Raw genomic sequence first — 26,984 nt, 5'->3', positions numbered from 1 at the left:
TAAAAATACAACAAAAATAAGCAATAACTGTTATTTTGCGCCCGAATATAATAATAAAAAAAAAAAAACAAATAAAAAAATTATATGAGATAAAAAATATTTGCGCGCTTCGATCATCGATAATAATAATAATAATAAAGTTTTTCAAACAATGCATCTGTGCAAAACAACTAAGATAATTAACTTTTGTTCGCGACACGAAATGTACAACGTTAGATCGAAACCGGCTATAAAACCGATTACAAAGAAGAAAAGCAGAATAAATTTAAAATAAAATTACAAAATAATCGGATAAGTTCTTCAAATAAACGTTTAAAATTACTTAATTCTGAATCGGGATTAATCTGACCGAACTAATATGTATACATATACATATTAGATATACATACATATATTTTATAAAGGGGAAAATAAAATTGCCACTTACAATAAAATATAAATGTAAAAAATGCGTGGTAAATAAATCCGATTGTTTAGAATGTAGAAAAGCAAAAACTATTAAGCTCTCTTAGGATATTTTATTTTTACAAACAAACTATCCCCCAAAAATAACCACGTGAAAACTTTATTTTGCTATTGCGCATAGTCGACTAGACTACGGCATCATCTGTCGGGAGGAACGTACGTTACAAATTTAGATTCCATAATCAAAACCCGGAAAAGATTCGTTAGAATGACAGGTAAAAAAAGAACTACGGATCTTTCTTTGCCGATATTTAGGGAATTGACTATATTATCGCTACGTTATTTGTACGTTTATAAAGTAATGAAAATTTTCTTTATCAGAAGCGGTCATCGAGAAAGTACGATAACCGAGTACGAACTTAGAAGTAAAAAAAATGTATATGTCCCAGAGTAAATAAGACGAGATATGTGAAGTTCTTTTCAAGTACCGCTCCTAGATCGTATAACATACTTCCAAGTGATATAAAGACGAGTAGGAACCTAAACACTTTCTTAAAAGCTATTAAGACGATGGTTAATTAACATTGATGACGCTGAAAGTACGTTCCGTGTAATTAAATGATTTATGATTATATATATAATTAATTATAACGCTTTACATTATCGGTCTTAACATAGTAATAGATTTTTTACATATATAACTTAGCGGGTAGCACCGGATGAAAGTTTTATTAGTATACATAAATATTTGACGACGATTGATCTTCACTATACTTAACTGCAGAAAAGATAAGTTTCCGCAAGAGTAAATCACGAATCGAACCAAACCCAAGTCTCCTATATAAGATAAAAAACTGTTTCCTTTTTGTCCCCTTACTCTAACTAAACAGATATCAAATCTGGCAAATCTGTTGGCGTTAATCGACTTATAAAGATTTTCACAGAATTAAATTTCTGAAAGATTTCAAGACTTCAAGAATCGTATTCGTTTAAACGGTAATTTAACGAAGTTATTGTACGTCAAACCTACAACAAATTGTGTTTCGCGGGATTAATATTTTTTTCCAATATTTTCTCAAAATTATTATATATACAGTTTTTGGACCAGTTTTATTCAGTTTTTCAGGTCGAAGATCATAAGAAATCCTTAAGAGAAAATCAAATTTAACGCTTAATTTACAAGAATTTCAATGCGGCTTATTTTACCATCGATACAGAAATCAGAGCGAATGTTTTTGCAATCTATAATTAGAATATACACATTTACACACGTAGGTGTGTAATAAACGTTTTAACTAATAATAATTCTTTTTATTAATATAATCACAGTCGTAAGAGGTGCTTGAAGATAGAAAAAAGTGTAAAAAGGTTTAGTAACAAATGTTCTAAATTAAATAAATAATAATCGCGATAAAAATTCAGTGTTTTTAATAACAATTATAAAGAATTGTTCACAAGCTTTTCATCTATTTTATATAAGTTAAATTAATCAATAAAATCTAAATTATCATACAGTAACTGAAAATGACAGATTAAATTTAACGTAAGCCGAATAAACAAATTCAGATTAACGCATAAACACCGATAAACAAATATTTTATAATAAGTGAAAGTCTCCGGGATAAATCGACCGTTTCAATAACCGTATTAAATTGAATTGTAATTCAGCGATAACTGGAACTCAATTAAATCGTAGATACAGTTCATATGACAAAACAAATTATAATAAAATTTTGCGGTTTTACAATTTAAATTTTAAATAAATAAGTTCGTTTGACGATCAAATTATGCAAAGTACGCATGACCGCGATCTGTTTTAGCATTCGTCGGGCGGAGTGCAGCAGGGAGTGCTTATCCATCTTTCCGGTGGTTGAAACCGGATCGAGGGTGGACTGATGCGTGCTTGCTCTACCGAAGTCTTGCGCAGTCCTGCGAAGTCTCAGAACGAGTCGGTCACTTCGGTCCCTGGCAGGGATCGCCCACGGGTAAAGGTATCGGAGCACTTATTGCTACGTGCGAGCCCGGAACATCGGTATAGCGGATCAAGCAGTACCAGACTCCGCGGTCCAGTTTAAATATAAGGGAGGCGGCCGTGGGAAGAGAAGAGTAAATTTTGAATTTAGCGATACTGAAAAAAAGGATCGAGCTAAGTTTAAACCAAAGGGTAAGGAAGCTATGCCGCAATATTTGGTGAAAAAGAAGAAAGAAGGGGATTTTACTAAGATCAGCCTTTTCGTGATCGCTACAGGGATCACGGAACCTGCAGGAGGACCCGGTAAGGAAATAAGGAAGACTCCTCCTATGAGACTGTTTGTTAAAACCGTCGACGACCTACGATCGTCACGGCTACGCAAATCCAAGATGGGACTCGGAAATTTAAGTTGTACCGCACGGTACGTTAAATACCTCCAAGCGAATACTTGTGTGCAGGGATTTGCTGAAACGCAATGAACAGTTTAAGAACTCCACGGGCAAAGAGTTGTTGCCTGTCGACGATTGAACACACTTCGCGACGGAAGGGTTGTACTCTCCGTGTCGCACGTCCTAACTTTCAACAAACCCAAGAGTCCAAACAAAATTAAAGCTGGCTTTCGTAGACTAGATGTTCGTCCTTTTATCCCGAATCTAATGCGACGTTTTGAACGTTAGAAATTTGGACTCGCAGGAGCGCGACGCATGAGAAAGCAAATCTTTGTTTGCGCTACGCCATCGCGTCCTGATGACCCGTGCGAAAAAAACGAAATCCACCAATCGGTTCAATTGTCACGGGCAACACTGCGAGATCGCAAACCCGTCCGGTTAATAAAGAAGAGGTAGAGATTCAGGAGCTGAAGACCGAAGATCACCTACTTCGATGCTAATAAGATTGCGCTCAGCAGATAAGATTTCCCAGCGTTCAAGTCCTAGTAAAGCCAGATATTTTTACACGGATTTGAATACTAGATCGTGGATACCGGTGTTCTTTGGCGGTTGGGTTTCAATTAACCACACAACTCAGGAATAGTCGAACTGAGAATGTACAAGACTACACTTCATTTACACTCATACATATCATCCTCATTCATCCTCTGAAGAATTATCTTAACGGTAGTTACCGGAGGCTAAATAGGAAAACAGAGAGATAAAATTGTCCAAGATTGCGTCGTATGTTCCTTCCGGTTGCTGCAGCTCCTGCAGCCTCCTTTAAAGCAAAAAACGTAGTCTCTAAACTGGCATCAATTCCAGCGAACACGGTCGAATGCATCGTTAATAAAAAACTGAAAATTCGATCGATTAGAGAAACCAGCCAAAAGCCGGTACAGAAAGTAGTAATGTTATTAAAAAAAAAAAATTCTTTTTCACAAGGAATGAGCCATCTCCCGATTCTAAGACGAAAAGAAATAAAACGAAAGCTAAGAGGAGGCGTGAACCAAATGAGTCGCAAGTGAAGGTACAAATCTAGAAAATCCCCCCTGTTCAGAGAATCAAAAAGGAAGAGATAATGATGACAGATAGAGAGAATGTTAGGAAAGCAAAAATGTATCCTCCGAAAGCACGGAGGCCTCTAAAAAAAGGGGGCGAGCACTTTAGTAGCCCAAAACATTTGGGGAATGCATCAAGTCTCGACTCTGACGTAATGCTCACCGGACTGTATTGGCTGGTATCGTCTGATGCCGGCAGCAAACCATCCTCCGTGATTTACTGCGGAGGATCGATGGATTCCATCTCTGTGGCCTAAGACACATCCCGCAGGCCGCTCGAAAGTCGAAAAAAAAACAACAAAAGATGGTCCAAGAATAAACATAGCCGATAGATAATATGAATGTAGTCAGTGTTATAAGTTTTTGAGCGAATTTTTATTAAGAATGAATCCCTAAGCATTGCGTGATTATTTCAGCCATTTTGACAGATATAACAACATTTGAAAGGGAATTATGGTTTTAATCGGCAAGGATCCTATACACCCTTGTCATGTTGTAGTCTTCTGGGGTTTTTAATTTATATGGAAAGTCTTTTTTAGATAATGTGTCTAACAAGACTAGTCTTCAGAGTAGTTCGTCATTGATTTTATCATGAGAGGAAGAAATGGAATTTCTTCCCTTTTTTTCTTATTCGTTTGGAAAAGACCTAGTGTCCATAGTAATTGACGCCCTTAATACTAAAAAAGAAAATGTGATGTGGACACCACATGACTTCCTTGTACGCCTATTAAATAACATACACAAATTTCTAAAAGCACATGAAATTTTATTTCACTAATAACTTCTGATTTTTTTCATATTTTTTTTAATTTTATTCTAATTACTGAATTATTATTTACTGTAAAACGTTTTTTTACAATCACAGGTTAATATTTACAAATAAATCAGTATATTTAAATTAAGAAAAAAGTTAAAAAAAAGAACATGAAGTCGGATTCCAACCGACGTGCCTTGTACGATTCATATATTTCATTAATTAAAATGTTATTTGGCTTCAACATTGGAACCAATGAAAATAAGTACCACTTATGTTATATCGTTGAAAAGCTCTCAATGAAAGCTTATTATCGCAGTTAAAAAAGTCCAAAATCCTTTTTTTTGGATTTTGGGCTTTATTGGATACTTTTGGTCCAGCAGATTACAATCAAAAGGGGAGCTGCACAGCTTGATGTTACCACAGTCCTAATTCCAAAATATCAACATTCTACGGCTAATCGTTTTTGAGTTATGCGAGGTACATATGTTTGTACATACATGCATACGGACGTCACGCAGAAACTAGTCAAAATGGACATTTCCGTTGAAATCTGAATTTTTTTGCGATCACAATACTAAAAATATGACTGATAAAAAATATTTTCTCATTCGCCTCGTTCAATTTCGACGTTTTTCCGGGAACTTTTTCAAGTACAGTAATAATACTGTTTCGGTGAATAATAATTTTTTTTTTTAATTAAAACTAATAGGTTATTCGTTTCGATAAGCGGAAGAATCGATATTTATAAATTAAAATTTAATTAAATATTTTTTTACACCACGGGTGACGCACTGCGTTCTTTCCGCAAGAATATTACTACGCGATCGTTAAAAACCTTTCACCTCTCCGCAATAGTTACTATTAATTAGAGGAGGCACTACAGTACGACGTAAAAATCAAATTTTTACGATCGTATTCCATAAAAGAACACTTTGTGCCTCTTACGATTTTTTCGAATAATTCATCGTTTTCGAGATAATCACATACTAAAATTTCATTTATCATTCATCTAGTATTGTAATTTGGCGTAAGCCTATTATCGCTATGTAAATAAGTAAATAAATAAGTACTTCTGTAAGCATCTATCGAGTGATTTTTATTTACAGCGTGTAACGTAAGTTAGTACTATTTGTGAAATTTTGTTGCTCGCAAGCGTCCAATCGACACGTATCACTAAGGGATTATAAAAAACAACTAAAAAAGCGAGGAAAGAAAAGGCAAAAACGAGAAAAAATCCCCGCAATCCAGAAATTCCGATCGGAAAACATTACGAATCAAATGCGCTTTGTAAGAACAAGTGAATAATCATCGACTAAAAAAAGCTGGATATATTAAAGCAGAGACCGTGTGAGGTGAGGACAGGTGAGTCACCATGTAGCAGAATTCGTAGATTAGAAGTTTTAAAGAAAAGAATAATTCTTAACCGATTGCATTAAATTTCAAGAGGAAATTTCAAAAGTACGAATGAACTGGTGTGTGTGCGCGTGCGTGCGTGTTCTGGAAAATAAGTTTCCCGAATCAAGTTTTCATTTCTGTTAAAAGAAGGATCTTATAGTTTTCTTTAGATATATTTTTAGACTATATATATATATATATATATATATATATATAGACTAGACTAATTATGAATAACAAGAGACATAGTAATAATCGCCAACGCAACGTTAAACCGAGCTTTCTGCTAAAATGGTGGTCCTCAAATTTCAAACCTATCTTTGAGACTCGAATACACTTGATCGCTGTGAGGTTCCTGCTTACACCAAGGTTGGTTATTAATGAAGCAATGACTTCTTGAGTGAAACAATCTGTAATGTGTAAAAGGTTTTAGTAGGTGAACAATAATAACACTGATATACAAAATTTGATTTATTTTTTTGTCTCAGAAGCGGAAATGAGTGAATCTAAATTTCAGTTTTCCCGCTGAATTCAAATATGGTTTCAGATTTAGTCTTATCACGTAAGGACTTTTAGAGACGACTATTTTAATTTTCAATATACGTATTTATTTAAACTGCATTCTTAGTATAATAAAATCTTGCCTACAAAGTAATAATGTCTGATTTTCTACGATATTTTTTCGTCGTGAACATTTCTCTTTAGGGTCCAAGAACAGTCAGCTATTGTGTTGCACCCCACTCGCCCTGGTAGCGCATTTCCACATCCGAAATATCCTAATGGAATCGTTCACGAATTTCATCCCTGACTACTCCTAGATTTGGCGGGAAGAAATCCAAGAAGTGAATTTTTCAGTGACATGTTGCATCCTATCATTTTATAAGATTTTAAAAGATCGTCCACTATTTCTCTGTAATTTTCGGATTTACGGTCTCCTAGGAATTTCTGGTCAATGCTCTTAAGAGACTTCCACGCCGCTTTTTCCATCTCATTTAACGTACTATTGAAGTTGTCATGTTTAAAAAAATTCCTAATTTAAAAAAAAAAATCGGCAAGGATTTGTAGTTTCAAAGGACCCTTTGATCTACAAAGGGTCCTTTTTTAATTTTGCTTCGCTGATCTTTGGAAATTGATATTTTAGGTAAGCGAATCCAAGCCTGCTTCGATTCATTGCTTTCACCAAGTTTTTCATAAGCCCCAGCTTTATACGGGGTGAAGGTAAATAACTTTATTTAGATCAACAAGCGGTGCATTAACGATAATTATTTTTTCCTGGAATTCATGCTGTTCGGTATGGCCACTGTTTCTGTACGTAATGATTTTTTCGGTCTCGGCTGTCCCACTCGCAAAGAAAACAACAATATTTATATTTGGCGAAACCAAGTCGAGACCTAGCAACAGAGCAATTACTTTCAAGTCGCCGCAGATATTCCACTGAAATTCTTCATACTATTTTATCTAGCAGAAATTTCACGATCACGTAAATTTCTTTCAGATCCGTATTGTAAGCTACTGGCACTGATGGAAACTCATTCCCGAACGTGCAGAAGCACGGCTTTCAGACTAGCTTTAGACGAATCGATAAGCAAACGCCACCCCTCTGTTTTATACTCATGACCAAATGATTCCGATACGGGCAAATCACTATTACAGAAAAAAAGTCCATCTTCAAATACAAAGAAACTCTTAGTCATTATGCCTACTTCTAAAAACACATACTTTTGTTGAGCGGTGGAGGAGATTCCAATCTTTTAATCGTGAGCCTAAAAGTTCTACCTCCTTTTTTTATAAAAAAAAAGGAGGAACTTTTTAAGAAAAAGTTCTCCTTGTACGAGATTTGAATTAATGAAATTCAAATCTCGTACAAGGTCACTAAGGTCCCCTTGTATTAATAAATGTGGTTCACCAGACTCGAACACGAAGCTTCACAGTTTAGATGAACCCTTACATCATCATTATCTTCTGCCAAATCTTATCATCGACAAGTATATTTTCTGACGGGTTAGGCGCAAGCAGTTCTTCACTGCGAGCCACAGGCCTCATGGCAGGTGATAAATTAGGGTATGAGATAGTGCGTTTTGATTTTGAACTGACGCTTAGTCAGACGACAGTAACAATCGGTGGCGCGATCTTTTGGTTCTCGCCAAATCGTTGGAACAGCAAAGTTCACGTGCCGAGAACCCTTTGACCGGCTTGTAAAGGAGTCTGACGCAAGTAACATAACAAATGTAAGGAACCCGATGTCGCCTTAATCGCCGATATTGCGGCCAAAATAAACCTTATAACATTTTTTGATGAGAGGAATAAGACTGCATTTCTGAAATGTAATGTTACCTCACCACAAATATAGCAAAAGCTGTCATGGGGATTTACACAATTTCTAGACGTTTTGTAAAATCACACAAACGCTACAAAAGATTCAAGATTACACTTCTTGAATTCAAAAAATGAAATGTAAATTTAGAATACGTCGTAACCGAGAAACGTTTACACCGAACTATATTATATCAGCGTATACGCACGAAAGATGTACAGATGTCAAGAGAAAGAGCGCTGAACAGACTGGCTGTGGCTTGCACCAGTAACTCGCATAATAATCAACCAGATGTCGCTTGTGACATCACTTTGACAAACAATAATGGAGTCTGTAAGAAAGACATCTTCTGACTCATTTTAGAATCGCATCATCCAGCAGTAAAAACTAATTCTATTATTCTATGCCGCTGCAGACCTTCCTTTATAACAAATTAATCATTTTTAAACGCTTACTCGATACAATTTTATTCATTTACGTAATATAAATGCGTAATACCATAATATAACTGCACAAGTTTCATAACATATATAATACAGAACAGGGTGTAAATTAAAAACTTAGGCCGATAGAAAAATTCTGTTAACGTTTTTGTATTTAAGGGGCATATATATATACAGAAACCACTTCTACTTGCTCCGAGACAAAATTTTGTATACCAGTGTAATTTAAATGAACCGATACAAATATGTGTTACATGCACATACATTATCGTACATTGACATTCAATTTTTTATTTCAATAGCACACAACCTTTCCTGAAACAAAAAAATATTTACATCGGTATCGTATCTAGATGATTATTATATTGAACGATAAAAATATGAAAACAAAAAAAAACGCTAAATAAAATAATTATTAAAAAACAACCTACTATAAATTGTGCACGTGTACCTAAAATAATTACGAAAAAGGAACAAAAAATTGTTAAACAGGAGTTTATTTTTCTTTTCTCACAGGCATTCTTAGGATAGAATAAGTTAAGTCTGCGATGTGAAAATTTAATATTACGTGTACATTTTATAATATAATCGGGAGCCTTTGCGAGCATATAAGACATCGTGAATTTAAATGGCCTCCAATCGGTTAAGACTAGCATTTTCGAAAGTGTCGGGTGCTTGTTAATTTAAACAAAGTGGAGACCGTTGAAGTAACTCTCATACAGACTGTACAGACACCTACTGTAACATAAAATGTAAATGTAAATAAAATTTTCACATCGCAGACTAAATTACTCTATCCTGAAAAGAGTGCCGGTGAGAAAAGTTAAGATAAACTTGTTTAACGATTTTTTGTTCGTTTTTTCACGATTATTCTAGGTACATGTGTACAATTTTTATGCGGGTTTTTTAATAATTATTTTATTAACTACTACGTACATTTTCTTTCTTAAAAATGTATTTTTTTTTTAATTTAAAAACTTCTTTCTTTTTCCTGTTTAGCCTCCGGTAACTACCGTTTACATAATTCTTCAGAGGATGATATGTATGAGTGTAAATGAAGTGTAGTCTTGTACAATCTCAGTTAGACCATTCCTTTAAAAACTGGATATAATATCCATACCCTCCTCTTTTTGGATGGGATTCCAATTATCGGCCATCGGGTTTAAAATAACCGATAACTTAAAAAACCGTTGATAAAAAAATTACCGAAATCGGGACAAGAAAAACGAGAAAGTTTATCGGAGAACATTTTTTTTCTAGAGGGAAAAAATTATAAAAATGAAATAGTATAAATTAAAATAAAATCGACCAAAGAATAAACTAAAACCGCTTGTAATCGTTTAATATGAAACGAGTTAAAAATAATAAATAAAATAACAGTAGAATGGAACATAAATTAAGGTAAAAGAAGATAGGATATTACCAGATTTGAATAACGAAGAGAAGCGTTAAAAAAAGACTCGAAGTAAATCTGTTCGGATAGATTCACTATTAATGATGAAATATTGTACGTGCCGATTTCTAAATTATAACGCTAAAATTAAATATCGAAATGCTCTTTTTATTTTTATTTTATCGACCGGATTCGAATTCAGTAGCATTTTTGTTAAAATATAAAATAAGTAATTACAAATATCTTAGACGTTAATCGACGAAATAAAGTAGAATAATCGGTATTAAAAAAAACCGATTGGATAAAGAGCTCCGAAATTAAAAAAAAATTACAAAACGAATGTATTAATATTTTGTTGAACATTTAGCAAGATTTTTTTTAACAAACAGGTTTTACTTTTTACAACAGTTAAAACTGCTCGCGTTAAACATATTATATATATATATATTGGATTGGAACGCAATTGCCTTGAGCAATAATAATTTAACTAAAAACCAGCATGGCACGGGTATGGCGTAGAGAAGCGGTGCAGTTAAAAATTCTTAGGTAGTAATCATTTGTATACTATATACAATCACACATACATAACACACATACGCGTGCACAAATCAGTAAACAGAATAGCCGTCGCGGCCACTTGTAATACTAAACTAGACACTGCCAAATAAGTTTAAGAGAGACACCATGCCGCTGTTGCTACAGGACTACAATAAACCTACCACCCACAATAATATATGACTCACCGCTGTAATTCCTTTCATTTCCAATTACTTAATTCAATTTACATCTTTTTTTTTTTAATACTTTTTTTAACGCTAGTATTTATAGTCGCATCAACAATTAAAGTCATTAGCGACTTATCGGGGTAATGTAATTGTAACGGTAAATTTGTAGTCGTGAACAAACTCAGGTCGACTAATCCTGAGACGTGTGCTTAATTGAAACCCAACCACCAAAGAACACCTGTATCCACGATCTAATATTCAAATTCGAATAAAAGTAACAACCTTTATTAGGATCTGAACCTGAGAACTTCGACTTCGAAATCAGCCGATTTACGACGACGAGTTTACCACCAGATCAACCCGGTGGGTAAATTACACTTGGTAGCGTCAAAAAAAAAAAAAAAACATTAGAAAAACCATGGTGTATTTATTGTAAATATTTTAAATTTTAAGCCAGTCAAATTGGTTAAATTACAAATTCTATATTTTTTTTTCAGTATAAACACACACACACACCGTAATCTATGTACCCATTACTCGTTTTTTCAACCTGTTGAGCCATACACCAACAACCGTTTTTTATAAAAATTAAAACCTTTTTTTAATAAAATTAACAAACATTTTAATGCTCATGTTGCCTTCAGTTCAACAATTAATAAAATTAAAAAAATAAAACGTATACAACTAAACTGAATATACTTACGCCATCATTAGATATATAAAATGTATATATATATATATATATATATATATAAGACCAGCATCAATCGGGAAAGTTGTTAGCCTGTCACAGAGATAGCGAAAATATGATCTTTCACCCTTCCACTACTACATTTTACTTATTTAAATGCGATTCCACTTAGTTTTTTCAATGTTTTATGATAAAAGATGAAATACGGATTCACCATTAAACGCCAGAAATCAAACGAGTGCAAGCAGATGAAAATGCGCCAGAGAAAGAGAATACGGGTCCATCTGCAGGTAAAGTTACGGCTACGGTATTTCTTTGCGACTCTGCCGGTTTGGTGGTCACAAACTACCTGGAAAAAGTCAGAACCATCATCGTCAGGGTAAAGGTAAACATCTAGCTATAAAAATATGCTCCTCTTTCACCGCGATAATGCGCCTGCATACGCATTTCGGATTGTAACCGCAAAACTCCACGACCGGAGCTTCGTAGCTTTTTCACATTCACCGAATTTGACCTCCAGCGATTACCTTCTCTTCCCAAACCTGAAGAAATGGAAACGGCTCGCCGGACGAAAATTCCCTTCAAACGATGAGGTCAGATTATTTACGACAAATTATTTATTTTGTAGAATTGAGCGATCACATTATACTGAGGGTATTAAAATATTAGAAAGTCGTCGGTCTAAATGTAGGCTTCTATCGGTCAAGGGAGAGATTAAACAGAGACCCCTCTAACACCTAGCGAGATATCGCGAGAACCTTTAGGAACACCCTATACAAATAGATTTCTTAGTCGACAAGCTATAAATTAGATTAAGTTAAATTTCCTTAACTTCCAATTGTTTTCCGTTTTTTTATAGTTCAATTCATTTGATCAATTTTAAGCGATAATAACAATCATTATATGGCGTATACGAAATAAAAATCTGTCGATATTTTTGGATTTTTTACAATTATAATTTAAACATAGTTCAATTCAAGATATTTAAAAAACCTTAATTAAATACATCTACTTAAATTTATCAAATATTTACACAGAAATGCTAAATCATAAAAAAAAAACAACTTGAATATTACTTTCATACGAATTTTACTCGATAGAAATAAAGATCTTAAAAAAACCATTAACATTTCACCATAATCACAGCTATAAACCAAATATTATACTTTTTTTTTTCTTTTTTTTTTAATGCATCATGAAGCCTTACATTTGTGCGACGGAAAACGGAAATGAAATTTTGTCGAAATTATGAGAAAATATTATAACCGATCGGGATTTCAACCGGAAATTTTTTTTATACCGATAAAAAGAAAACTGATGGATGAACGTAGAAAATATAAGAATGCTAATGATGAAGAAAGTAAAAGGAACTATCGGCAGTTAAGAAATGCTATAAACAGGAAGTGCAAACTGGCGAAAGAAGAGTGGATTAAAGAAAAGTGTTCAGAAGTGGAAAGAGAAATGAACATTGGTAAAATAGACGGAGCATACAGGAAAGTTAAGGAAAATTTTGGGGTACATAAATTAAAATCTAATAATGTGTTAAACAAAGATGGTACACCAATATATAATACGAAAGGTAAAGTCGATAGATGGGTGGAATATATTGAAGAGTTATACGGAGGAAATGAATTAGAAAATGGTGTTATAGAGGAAGAAGAGGAAGTTGAGGAGGATGAAATAGGAGAAACAATACTGAGATCTGAATTTAAGAGAGCATTAGAAGATTTAATTGGCAGAAAGGCTCCTGGAATAGAGGAATACCTGTAGAATTACTGCGCAGTGCAGGTGAGGAAGCGATTGATAGATTATACAAACTGGTGTGTAATATTTATGAAAAAGGGGAATTTCCGTCAGACTTCAAAAAAAGTGTTATAGTCATGATACCAAAGAAAGCAGGGGCAGATAAATGTGAAGAATACAGAACAATTAGTTTAACTAGTCATGCATCAAAAATCTTAACTAGGATTCTATACAGAAGAATTGAGAGGAGAGTGGAAGAAGTGTTAGGAGAAGACCAATTTGGTATCAGGAAAAGTATAGGGACAAGGGAAGCAATTTTAGGCCTCAGATTAATAGTAGAAGGAAGATTAAAGAAAAACAAACCGACATGCTTGGCGTTTATAGACCTTTCTTTTTCCTGTTTAGCCTCCGGTAACTACCGTTTAGATAATACTTCAGAGGATGAATGAGGATGATATGTATGAGTGTGAATGAAGTGTAGTCTTGTACATTCTCAGTTCGACCTGAGATGTGTGGTTAATTGAAACCCAACCACCAAAGAACACCGGTATCCACGATCTAGTATTCAAGTCCGTGTAAAAATATCTGGCGTTACTACAACTTGAACGCTGGAACTCTCGACTTCCAAATCAGCTGATTTGGGAAGACGCGTTCACCACTAGACCAACCCGGTGGGTTGGCGTTTATAGACCTAGAAAAGGCATTCGATAACGTAGACTGGAATAAAATGTTCAGCATTTAAAAAAAAAAAAATTAGGGTTCAAAAACAGAGATAGAAGAACAATTGCTAACATGTACAGGAACCAAACAGCAACAGTAACAATTGAAGAACATAAGAAAGAAGCCGTAATAAGAAAGGGAGTCCGACAAGGATGTTCCCTATCTCCGTTACTTTTTAATCTTTACATGGAACTAGCAGTTAATGATGTTAAAGAACAATTTAGATTCGGAGTAACAGTACAAGGTGAAAAGATAAAGATGCTACGATTTGCTGATGATACAGTAATTCTAGCCCAGAGTAAAAAGGATTTAGAAGAAACAATGAACGGCATAGATGAAGTCCTACGCAAGAACTATCGCATGAAAATAAACAAGAACAAAACAAAAGTAATGAAATGTAGTAGAAATAACAAAGATTGACCGCTGAATGTGAAGATAGGAGGAGAAAAGATTATGGAGGTAGAAGAATTTTGTTATTTGGGAAGTAGAATTACTAAAGATGGACGAAGCAGGAGCGATATAAAATGCCGAATAGCACAAGCTAAACGAGCCTTCAGTAAGAAATATAATTTGTTTACATCAAAAATTAATTTAAATGTCAGGAAAAGATTTGAGTGTCGCTTTATATGGAAGTGAAACTTGGACGATCGGAGTATCTGAGAAGAAAAGATTAGAAGCTTTTGAAATGAGGTGCTATAGGAGAATGTTAAAAATCAGATGGGTGGATAAAGTGACAAATGAAGAGGTATTGCGGCAAATACATGAAGAGAGAAGCATTTGGAAAAATAAAGTTAAAAGAAGAGACAGACTTATAGGCCACATAGTAAGGCATCCTGGAATAGTCGCTTTAATATTGGAAGGACAGGTAGAAGGAAAAAATTATGTAGGCAGGCCACGTTTGGAATATGTAAAACAAATTGTTAGGGATGTAGGATGTAGAGGGTATACTGAAATGAAACGACTAGCACTAGATAGGGAATCTTGGAGAGCTTCACCAAACCAGTCAAATGACTGAAGACAAAAAAAAAAAAAAAACAAAAAAAAAACTGGAAAAAGACAATGAAAAGTTGTTTTATAAATTTTACACATAAAATATCGATGAATCTAATAGTGCGATAAAATTTTCTCGTTGGTTTCCGTTTGACGGCACAGTAAACAGTAATAGGGCAAAATGATTCACGCTTAGTAGTCATCGAGATCAAGATCCGTGAAGAAATTAAAAATTTAACGACCCGGGAACATTCAGAAATAATTTTACCTTTTTAATGATTCGTAAATTTTTAACGTTAAGGAAATATTTTTAAATGTAAATATATAATAAAATTTAAACGGTCATCGATCGTACTTATCGTCACATTAAAATCGATCGAAATATTTTCATTAAACAAGAGGATAAATTACGCACAGAAAAGGACTCTGTAATCTTAAGGACACACGTAGAATTTTTGAAAAACTTTATTCGAATAGCAGAGCGTACGGTGTACTCATAGTAAACAACCGGTGTCCGTCAAAAATGCGTTTTAAAAATTAAATCTAATAAAAGTTAAATAAACATCTGTTCTACAAATTCCAGCTATAATAACTAAGTTATTATCGGTGCATCCCAAACGACTGTTAAAAACAATAAATGTTATTTTCCGTCACCCGACACGCAACGATTACCGCTTCTGTATATAATTTTACTCGACTTAATTTTTATATTAAGCGCTTCTAAAATAAATTCCATAAAAAAGTTAAATCGTTAAAGCAATAGCATCGTTAAAGCGTTGAAAACAATTATCCGCACTTTTTCTCCTATTCCGACGAACAATTTACATCCTTAGCGGCCGTTTCAGAAATTACCATCGAAGTAACGCGATACAATATAAAGAGATGTTTCTATTAGAAACATCGCTATGCACCGACTACGCACGATCAAAAATTTAATTATAAGATGGAATCGGAAAAGTTCAAATAGCAACAAAGCATATAAAACAAAAACGGCATTTCCATTTGAAAAAAAAAACTCTACTGAAAATATCCCAGATATTTCTGAAGAAAAAAAATTCGTATATATCGTAAATAAATTGCGTTTAATAAAAGATATACTTCATACGCCGATTACGAAAATGCGGACAGAGATTAAAAATAATTATTTATTACGACGGGGAGTCGACAAGAACTCTAAAAAATAGACATTTATAATAGAAAATAAAAATATTACATCGACTGCCCGGCTAAATTTTATTAATATGGCGGATCAAATTATTCGCCATATAATACAATTGTTTGTAATAGTTATTTCCCATCGCATAAATAGGAAACGACGATCAGAATAGCTATAATTTGGAAAATGGCCGATAAATGTAATTCTGATAAACGAAAAACTCCCAAATTGTTTGAGGAAAATGAAAAAAAGGATCGGTTATTAAATATTAATAGGGTAAATCTTTTTCTGTATTTACAAGAGCATATATTCGAGTTAGATTGAAAAGCACTGAAACAGGTAAAAATTTTTAACAATAACTCGTTACGTAATGACAAACTCCGTAAAAAAAAAAAAGATTGCTAAGTATAAATAAACAGAACCGAAGAGGTAATAAACAGTTGATGACCGTTTACAATTATATGTTACGATTAAATTCGATTCATAACTAAAGAAAAGAAATAGATTTTGATGAAAAAATTTATTTCATTATGACTTTTAAACTTTAAACCGTACTGGAAATACGCTTTAAAATTTAAAAACTGTAATATTAGAAATAGGCTCTAAAATTTAAATAAAATTAAACATTTATAATGTTAAAGTTTTAAATTTCCTTAAAATTTTAAAATCGTATTAAACAAAACGAAATTTTGTTAAAAATTATACTGAAAACAAACTAGATAATCTACTTTCAAACATTACAAAAAAACTCCGACCAAGTTATACACCATAATACAAGAGTTCACCGTTCCTCAACAGAGCAACGCGCAGTACTTAAAAGCAAAAAAATTTAACAAAGAATAGAATTACCGGTTCAATCCATTATAGTTTAGATGGTAAAAAATGGTTTTTACATAAATAAAATATCGTGAAAAAGTACATAATATTAAATTACTCGTACATTCATTAGCAAGTAAATTTTTCAATTCCATAAATTACGCTATTTCAGCTCTTTGAAGAACGACTCGTAAACAATAACTATCGGTATTTAAAAAATCGTCTTCAATCTAATAAACAACAAATTTTTTTCCTGTAATCCATTCATAAGACATAAAAAAATAGTTCAATGAAACGATTACGTTATTGTAATTTTTATAATAAAACAAATATATATATATATATATATATATATATATAATAAAACGACAAAAAAATGTAAAATAGAAATTCAGCAAAATAAAATGGTCGGTGCTATAATTTTACTTACTTTTATCTTCAATAATCTACATTATAATTAAAGATATACGTAGATTAGGATCTCTGCGTTCGCATACGATGTTCGCTTAAATCCCATAAACCGTTGGACTTACGTAATATTTTACAATTTGAATTCGATTACATCACAATCCGTAGCGGATAGCTACATACTTTTCCCTTTGGAAGATTTAAAAAAATATATATATATATATATATTTTAGTATTTCTGAATTAAAATCGAGTAAATTTTACACGAAGTATAAATAATAAACTACAACCGCGATTTCAATAGATAGGTGATGGGCATAATTTTTCGTAGCGAGCGCTATCTATGTATTGTATTTATAATTAACGTTACTCCGACAAATAATCGTAAAGATGCACTTTATTTTCATATTATCGATATGCTCCGTACAAAGCTAAAGCAAAGAGCTTTGGCTTTGGCTTCAATGACTTCGTTTAAACCGATTACAGCATACCTATTATATCTATTTTTGTCTACTCCACTATTTATAAGGAATTACGTACGAATGACACTTTTTTTAACAAAAAAAAGAAGATTTTAGCAACATCTGTAATTTAATGTACATTTTATTGCAATTTTTTTTGTATTTAAAAAAAAACATCGTTCAGTAAGCACAAAAAAAACAACCGCTCTGGTCTAACGTTTTTTTTTTAATTGCACGCTTAGGATGCATTCTAAAATAATAAAAAAATGTATACAATTTAAGAGATTACAAAAATAAATATTAAATTTGAATTTAAAAAAAATTTTTAACGAGAATTCATTTTTACTTCCTCGTAAGAAGTAAATGAAGTATTGTGATCGCGAAAAATGTCGGTTTTCAAATTTCAACGGAAATATCCATTTTGACCATCCCTACATCCATTTTGACTAGTCTCGGCGCGACCTCTGTACGTACGTATGTACCTCGCATAACTCAAAAACAATTAGTAATAGGATGTTGAAATTTTGGATTTACTACTGTTGTAACATCTAGTTGCGCACCTCCCCTTTTGATTGCAATCTACTGGCCAAAAATATTCAAAAAAAAAAGCCCGATATCCAAAACAATCTGGATTCTGGATTGTTGTTTCTTAACTGCAGTAATAAGTCCTCATCGAGAGCTTTTCAACAATACATCATAAGCGGTACTAATTTTCATTAGTTCCAGTTATAGCCAAATAAAATTTCAATTAATGAGATATTTAGATCTTACAAGGGGAAGGCACATCGGTTGGAATTTTCCTTTTTAACTTTTTTTTTAAATTTAATTATATTGATTTATTATAGTTATTAACCTCCGATTGCAAACATTTTTTTCGAAAAATAATTAAATAAAAAAAATATCAAAAGCTATTAATGAAATACGATTTAATGTACTTTTCATTTTTTTAAACATGTATTTGTAATTTAATAGGCGTATAAGAAAGTCATGTGGTGTCCACATTAGATTTTTTTTACATATCATAACATATCATAACATTAGATTGTTTTTATTTATATCCGATCTGCGATTCACATAATGAGTAGTTTAATAAAATATTTCTGGAAGGGGCGTGAAATTAAAGTAAATAAAACTTCAATTTCCTTACAAAAAAAAAATATATATATATATACACAATTTTTTTTTATTTCGGTTACGGGTTATTTCCAGCGTCCCAGAGAAAGGCCATATATTTCAACGCATAAGTATATGTCACAAATTCCTTATGGGCTTAATATACTAATCGGTCAGTTTAATGATAATATCAGTCTAACATCCTTATCGGTTTAAAGACATAACACACGTACCGACTTATTACCCTTTCATTAAAACCATTTTACGAAAATACTTGTTAAACAAAAATTTCCAGTCGTATTAATTATTAATTAAAACTCGTTAAAGAATAATCAATATAACCGGTTTTCGATTATAGTATCATATCATTAAGCTAGGATTTATATTTTGTGGAAATGCATAACCTGAAACATACGTGGCAAGGCGGTCCCAGTCTTTCATACGGAAGGTTCCGAGTTCGAATCCCGGCCAAGCACGGTAATTTTTCGTACAATATATTTGTCCATTTCATATCACCACACACAAGCATTACGGTGAATAAAATTAAATTCTAAGTTTTAAGAATATTATTTTATGGTTTTTTTTAACAATATATATATATTGTTTAGAATATTAATAAAATTGGGTTATAAATAAATTTCGCGCGCGCACACACACACACACAATTAGAAGATTATATACAACCAATATTAAAATATAGGCAGTTTTACTTGTGAAATAAACATGATTTTAAAATGTTACAAATATTGAAATCCAACTCTAACTGTACTAATTAATTTATACATATGTGTTTCTTTTGCCTGATGAATTAATTCACAACAGAAGCTTGCGAAACCTGTACCTGGGAATTAATTTTTTTTATTGTTCATGTACATATAAATACACACACACATGTATTTACACATATAAATAAACATACAATTTATAATTCATGTAATTTCCAAAACCGATCCGGTAAAATAATAAATGATTCTCAAACTACGTGGAAATAGTCTACCACCATTTAACTAATTAAATGGGTCCTTCTTCAATGGAAATAACCACCAGAACTATCGTTAATGGTAGTCATCGAATAAAAACTTTGACACCACCACGGTTAATTCTACTGAAGGAGTTGCATAATTAGCTACAATGAATTGAAATTTTTAATTTTTCAATTATTAAAAAAATTAATTTTTTATTCTCAGCTGCTTTTATCAAACTACAAAAAAAAAAAACACTGCAATCGATACGGGAACAATACAAAATAATGAAACACTCAAAAGAAATGTATTGTGTCAGGTAAGATAATAAAATGCATTCCTTATAACTGTGCGCTAAAACATAAAATGTTTCAGAGACTACAAAATCAACTTGCGTGAAATAAAGATGAAATTCTAAAAAAAAAACACATTACTCTCAACTAAAAACAACATTAGATGGAGTTTTATCATAGACTGCAACTAATATTAATCGATAAACTTCATGCCATTCCAAATTTAAAAATAAAAAGCTTTATTTATTTTCTAAGCAACAAAGAAGATGGAAAGCTCAATTAAAATCACCTTAAGATTACATTTTATAGATTGCCTAACCTAGTAAGATTTTAAGATTAAATTTTTTATTTTACCAAACCCGACATAAAATAAAAATAAATATGTACGTTGTTTTCACTAATATTTAAAGAAAAAACAACTTTACAAAAGCGATTTGAAAATAAAAATATTAAATACTAACAATCACAAAACTACCGATGAGTTTTTCCACAATATGCCTTAAATCTTAATATTTTTGTTACATTTTTAACCACCACAGTCCACAAAGAAAATTATTTGAACTTTTGAAATAATAAAGCAAATTAATCCGATTAGTTTTCAACTAATTTATAAGAAAATATTAACCGCCGGTTGAAAATACTAAGAAGTTTTTAACGATATCAAATCAAATCGTTAAATGGATCTTACCGAAGCAAAGATATCAAATATGGATATACAAAAAAAATTATTAAATTGCATAGAGAAATTAAAAAGTAACCTGCATCTACTGGAAATGTAATAAATACAGGCAAATAAATATATAGTGTAATGTACACCGGCTAAATACATGGATACTGCAGAAATTATTCAAATAATGAGTAATAATTGCAAATTTATGAATGAAATAGTACTTAATATAAATTAATCGAGAAACTTAAAATAAACACTAACGTTTACTAAAAAAAATATTAATAATAATATGTCTTACAACAGGTATTGAAATTAATACTCAGGAAAAATGAAACCGACCTGCAAAATAATAGTTATTTCCTTTTTATTTTTATAAATAAAAAAAAATTAAAATGCTATTTCAACAAAAACTTTATACTATTAAACAAACACGTCAAAGTATTAGCTTTACTAAACAATATTCAAAATAAAATAAAAACTATTTTTCAGTAAAATAAAATGCAAACCGATGATCGGTAAGTGAAGAAGAATACAGAAGAATTAGCAAAAATATAAACAAATAAAAAACATCTAATAGATATTTAATTATTAGAATTATAGAAAAAAGATAAGTTTGTTTTTAATCGTTCAAATATTTACATTTACGTTAGTTTATATACAGATGAGGATTGTTTAACAAGTGAAATGCGGATCTAGTTTTAGACTTTTAATTCTTAGTACATTAAATTTTGAGCATCCTCATTTCAATTTTATAAACATTACTTTGAACTTTTCTTTTTATTTTTTAATTCCTATTTCAAATTTACTTTTGGCACATTGTTAAACAAAAATAATTTTTCTTTAAAAAAGTATTTAGTAAAAAAAAATATATATATATATATATATATATATATATACTAAAGGTGATATAACATAATGTTTTAATAAAATAAAATACGTACTTTTTTTGTACTTTTCTATACAGAATAATTTCCCCACTTTCAACGGAAACAAATTAACCGAGCCGTGCACTACTCAAAAATAACAAAATTATTTACAGTAACAACAAATCAAATACAGAAAGAGTATTTTCTGTTTTTATATATCATAAAGACATATTAAAAAAAACTGCAGAAATTTTATGGTGTCACTATCCAACAATATAGTACGTTTTCATCAAAATAAAGCAAAAAGTGCTCTTTCCGGAGGTTTTGTCATCAAGAGATGGAAGCAGATTATTGTTATAATTAATTTTATTTACTTATTATAGCTATGTTTAATAAATTTAGAAGAATACCATATTTTACACACACACACACACATATATATATATATTATATATATATATATATATATATATATATATATATATATAATGGAAGTAGTTCATTGAATGTTTGATCATACCCTTCTATATAATACAAATGATCAACAATTCAGTAGATGTCAAGCGCAACGCTGTATTTGCGAATAAGACACATAATTTAAAAAAAATTATTATATTAAACGTACAGTAATGTCAAAACTATTCATGAATAAAGCTTCTATGATGGTTTTATTTAAGAAGAATCTGTAAATAAAAATAAAAGAATATATAAATTTTGTAAATTTACAGTATTACTTTACAAAAAGAAAATTTTCAAGCGACAAATTAATAATTTCTTTTAATTTTCTTAACATTTCACAAAACACATCAACAATGCGGTAAGTTCAGATGTAAGTAACTTTTTTATATGTAAATAAACGTATAAACGATTAAATTAATTGAAAAACAAACCTTATAATTTAAGAAATTTGATAATAAAAGCTGCTAACAAAAAGTTTACTAAAGATCTTATAAAAAAGAACCTTATTTACCAAATTATTTCAAAAACTGCTTAACCCATCTCTTTATTGAGCATACTATATTATAATTTAATAATAACTGAGGACTGATAATTTCATTAACTTTAAAACAAGTATTTTACATTTCAACATCGATAAAACAATCTTGACATTCAAATCAAATGATTCCTTATTCTACAATTATTTAATTGATTTATAATTAATTATATGCAAATACATAACAGTATGTACGTCAAAAACGACAACAAAATTTGCAATTCATTAACCCAAGCTACAACACACTTTTTATAATTAAAGCAATATATAAAACGTTAATAAATGTGTATAATCGTGCAGAATATTAATTAAAATTTATATTTTAATAAAACTTGCTGTTAGCATAGCTCAAAAAATAGATGTAATATTTTTAATAATTTAACAGTTTAACATACCAAAATATTTATTTAAATCGTATAATTTGGCGAAAAATATTGATTAAATTTACTTAAATTTAAAATGATTTACTAATATTATTTTGACTACATCAGTAGGATATACTCTTTACATTACATAGATTCAAGTAAAACTAAAAACCTTGTCACAATTATGATGCGATTGAACGCCCAAGTTTTACATAACATATAAAGGTATACAATATGAGCAATTTCCAATCTATATTTAATATGATTTTTTTTATTTTTTTTTAGTCGAGTAAATGACTGGAGGCTGGAATAGAAGATGTAGCGAAGCTGATAATGCTAAATCATAAATAATGCTATATTTATATTTTATTATAAGTTCACTAAATTTAATTTACTTTATTTCTTAATCATTTAATAATACAAAAACAATTAAACAAAGTTAACACAAAAATCAAATTAAAGGTAATCCTAATACTATGCTAAGATTAAAAAAGGATTCTCACCGTACTATTTCACTTTTATTATTATTTACATTACTTATTTTCTTTACTTTTATTTATTATTTCACTTTTAAATGATTTTAAAAGTGTAATAATAAAAAAATTTATACTTACAAAAAAGAAAGGTTTCTACATAAGATTTTATCAACCCATAACGTTATAGCAGAGTACTATGTAAAAAAAAAAAAACAATCATGTCGATGATGTTTAAAAATATATTATTCAATAACAATTTTTTGAATTATTAAAAAAAATTACATTATATTACCAATACTATTCACACATTTAAAAAAATAGAAAATAAATACCCAAGGATATACAGCGCAACAGAAGGGAAAAAGAATGACAAAAATATCTTTTTTAGACAGTTATACAATAATATTAACATAAGTTACAATAAACAAAGCGATAGTTATTCAAAATAACATTTTAATATATATACTATAATTTGTAACTAACTTTTAAAAAGACTTTTATAAAAATACTAAACATATTAACAATAAGTAAAAAACATAGGTAATGAAAAAATTGCATAATTTTAACGGTTTCACTTTATAAAACACAACTACCGTTTCAACAGTATAATAAAAATTTATAATTTTATTATACTTAATTATTTAATAAATAAAAGTTATTAGAAAAATTATATGAAAACATTTTCTGTCTACAGCGATAGAAATGTAAGCCTTTATCATAAAAATATAATAAACAAAAATATTTTACAGAAAAAATTAACTACAAGTCATAGCGATGATGTGCTTGAATTAAGCTAAAAAATTCTGATAAAATTATAAAATAGTGTAACACACGCAACAAATTTTCTAAAAATCACCTAATCAAATGAAACTACAAACTTGTTACTATGGAAAAACTAGTTTCTAGTAAATAAAAGTAATTAATACTAATAATAAAAATGAATACATCATATGACGTGAAATGTATAATTAGAAATTAATAAATTCATTTAACAACAGAATATGTTTATACTATTTACATTGTATGTAAATATTTAACTTAATTCATTTCACTGAAGATACTAAACGAGCCCGGGGAAAAAATTAAAAATACATGAACTTCAATATTTTTGTTTAACATAAAATATTTATGATTGTAAATATTTGCGATTCAAATTAATTTCATACAAAATAAATTCACCCATCAAGTTGTACGAACAAAGGTTTGCTATCAAAGTTAACAGTATAGCTAAGTTCACTTACTTTTCCTGTAACAATTACTAAATTTATTTTTTGCCAAACACAAAAACCAAATTATTATTATATTTAACTAAAAAAATACTTCCTAAACTAAAAATGAAATGGATTTATCTTAAGTGTTTTATCGAAGTGATTTTATTTAAGTGATGTACAATAATAATTTTAGCATGTTTCATACAAATGAATAAGTAAAATAAAATGGAAACTAAGTATGTTTTTTACAAAAGCCGTTTAAAAGATTGAGTGATTAAAATTTAAGGAAATAATTATTAAAAAAAATTTTATATTTCAATATAAATTTATTCACAGATTTCTCATTATTTAAAATACAAGTAAAAGATTTAGTTTCTAAAAAAAAAATTGTAAAACAAAATTATTCAATATTAGTTTATATCAATATCTCCCTATCAATAAGAAAATTCCTAATAAGAAAAACATTTCATATTTGTAAGCCTACAAGTACAATACAATCTAAGAGATACCGAAAATTCGAGTTTTTGACCGATACTGAGCAGAAAATTGCATAAATAAAGATAAAAACGACATTTTACAACGATAATATAATAATAAACTAAAAAGACAAACAAAAAAATAAATAAGAAATTAATAAACAAAATCTAACCTAACACGTGCTACGGTAACAACGTTCCGTTAAGGTTAGGTACGCATTTATGTCGATAAAACTATCTGTATGATAGTAAACAAAATATTATTTCACTGATTAAGTTACTGCGAATGTAAATGATTAAATAAACAATAAATTGTCTTAATCGCACGACCAAATCATTTTTTTTTTTAATATTTTCGTACAGATGGTACAACATTGAGGTTAATTTCAAATTTATATTAGTGTCCACGGGTAGTCGTTTCATTAATATTATAATATAGATTACTCCTTAATACAGATTAGTAATTTGTGAGTTAACGAGTAAATTTTTAAATTACATTAACCGTAAGCACCATTTAGTGACATCTATAAGCTTAAAAACACACGAGAGGTTATGTTACCGCTATTGAAATCACTTACCTTTTTCATAATGCCAGTCTTTCTTTTCGAGAAAGTAGTATATCTACGTAATTTATTATCGATATATTCCATTTTAATTTTAACACGGCCTTTGGTCTTTTTGCCATTTGAAGGCGGCGAACCTTTTTGAGTCGCAGGTGAAAATCCATCGTCCCCAACATCAGAACCGCACTCCCCTGTCATACCGGACATATTTGACCTGTTACCTTGTACATCTTGGTCAAAACACACATCAGAAGACGTTCTTTTCATACCCCTTTGTAATCCGGCCCCACAAGCACTCGATAAAGACAACGAAGACCTTGATAAACCAGAGGTTATTGAGGTTGAAGGTCTACTGTGCACACCACTAGTATAAATTTCCGGTGTTGTTTCACCACTTAAAAGTGACATATTATATCCCATACTGAAGCGGGAATCCCTTCCCCCGCCTGAAGGGTTATCCATAACTCAAGCACACTAACACTTGTAAATCATCACAGTAAATAAACGATAAACACTACTAGGTTATAGAATTCATCACTGCAGCACAGCACACGGAAGATCCACCATAGCCACACACCGCACTGTTCGTAATTTGACCTGTGTGCTTCGTCACAGCAGTTCCGCACTGCGCCGGTGGGAGAAAATAGTTCCCGACAAGATGGCTTAAAATATCACTATTTCGCGTTTTTCTCAACTAAAATATTAACAATTAATATTAACAAACACGCTAATACAAATTTATTTAATTTAAGTTCTATTAGTCGAATACAAAAAACTATAGTAAATGAAACGGTGTATGAATACAATCATATAGTAAGACCGCCCCCCCTCTCCCATATTTAGAAGTCGCTGATGCCAAATTAGGTAAACTTCTCCTAATATGGCAAACTAAGATCCACCCTTTCGGCACGAGATCTCATTTGACGGATGCGGACTTTATTTCCTACTAAAAACTAACCATCATAGCAAATGCGATCGTAAAACTTTGTATTTTGTTTGAACGGTAAAATCTGCCGATTCACACGAGAAGTCGTATCAATGAACATTATCGTTGAACTATATTTTACCAAATAATTCGGTATTTTTTCTTTAAAAAATATTTATTTAGAATATAATA

At 30.8% G+C, this 26,984-nt stretch overlaps 1 protein-coding gene across 1 annotated transcript in view; it reads right to left on the bottom strand.

Moving 5' to 3' along the window:
- Window positions 1–26,425, bottom strand: part of bs (serum response factor blistered) — a 339,616-nt gene extending 313,191 nt beyond the window's left edge. Inside the window, exon 1 of the mRNA XM_075371351.1 lies at window positions 25,883–26,425. Within this exon, the coding sequence (XP_075227466.1) occupies window positions 25,883–26,329 (447 nt within the window). The 5' untranslated portion in view covers window positions 26,330–26,425. The remainder of the gene's footprint in view (window positions 1–25,882) is intronic.
- Window positions 26,426–26,984: the final 559 nt, after the last annotated feature.

The sequence above is a fragment of the Lycorma delicatula genome, chromosome 7, assembly GCF_047948215.1.
Source record: "Lycorma delicatula isolate Av1 chromosome 7, ASM4794821v1, whole genome shotgun sequence".
In the NCBI taxonomy this organism is placed as follows: domain Eukaryota; kingdom Metazoa; phylum Arthropoda; class Insecta; order Hemiptera; family Fulgoridae; genus Lycorma; species Lycorma delicatula.
This window is presented reverse-complemented; position numbering and strand designations above follow the sequence as displayed.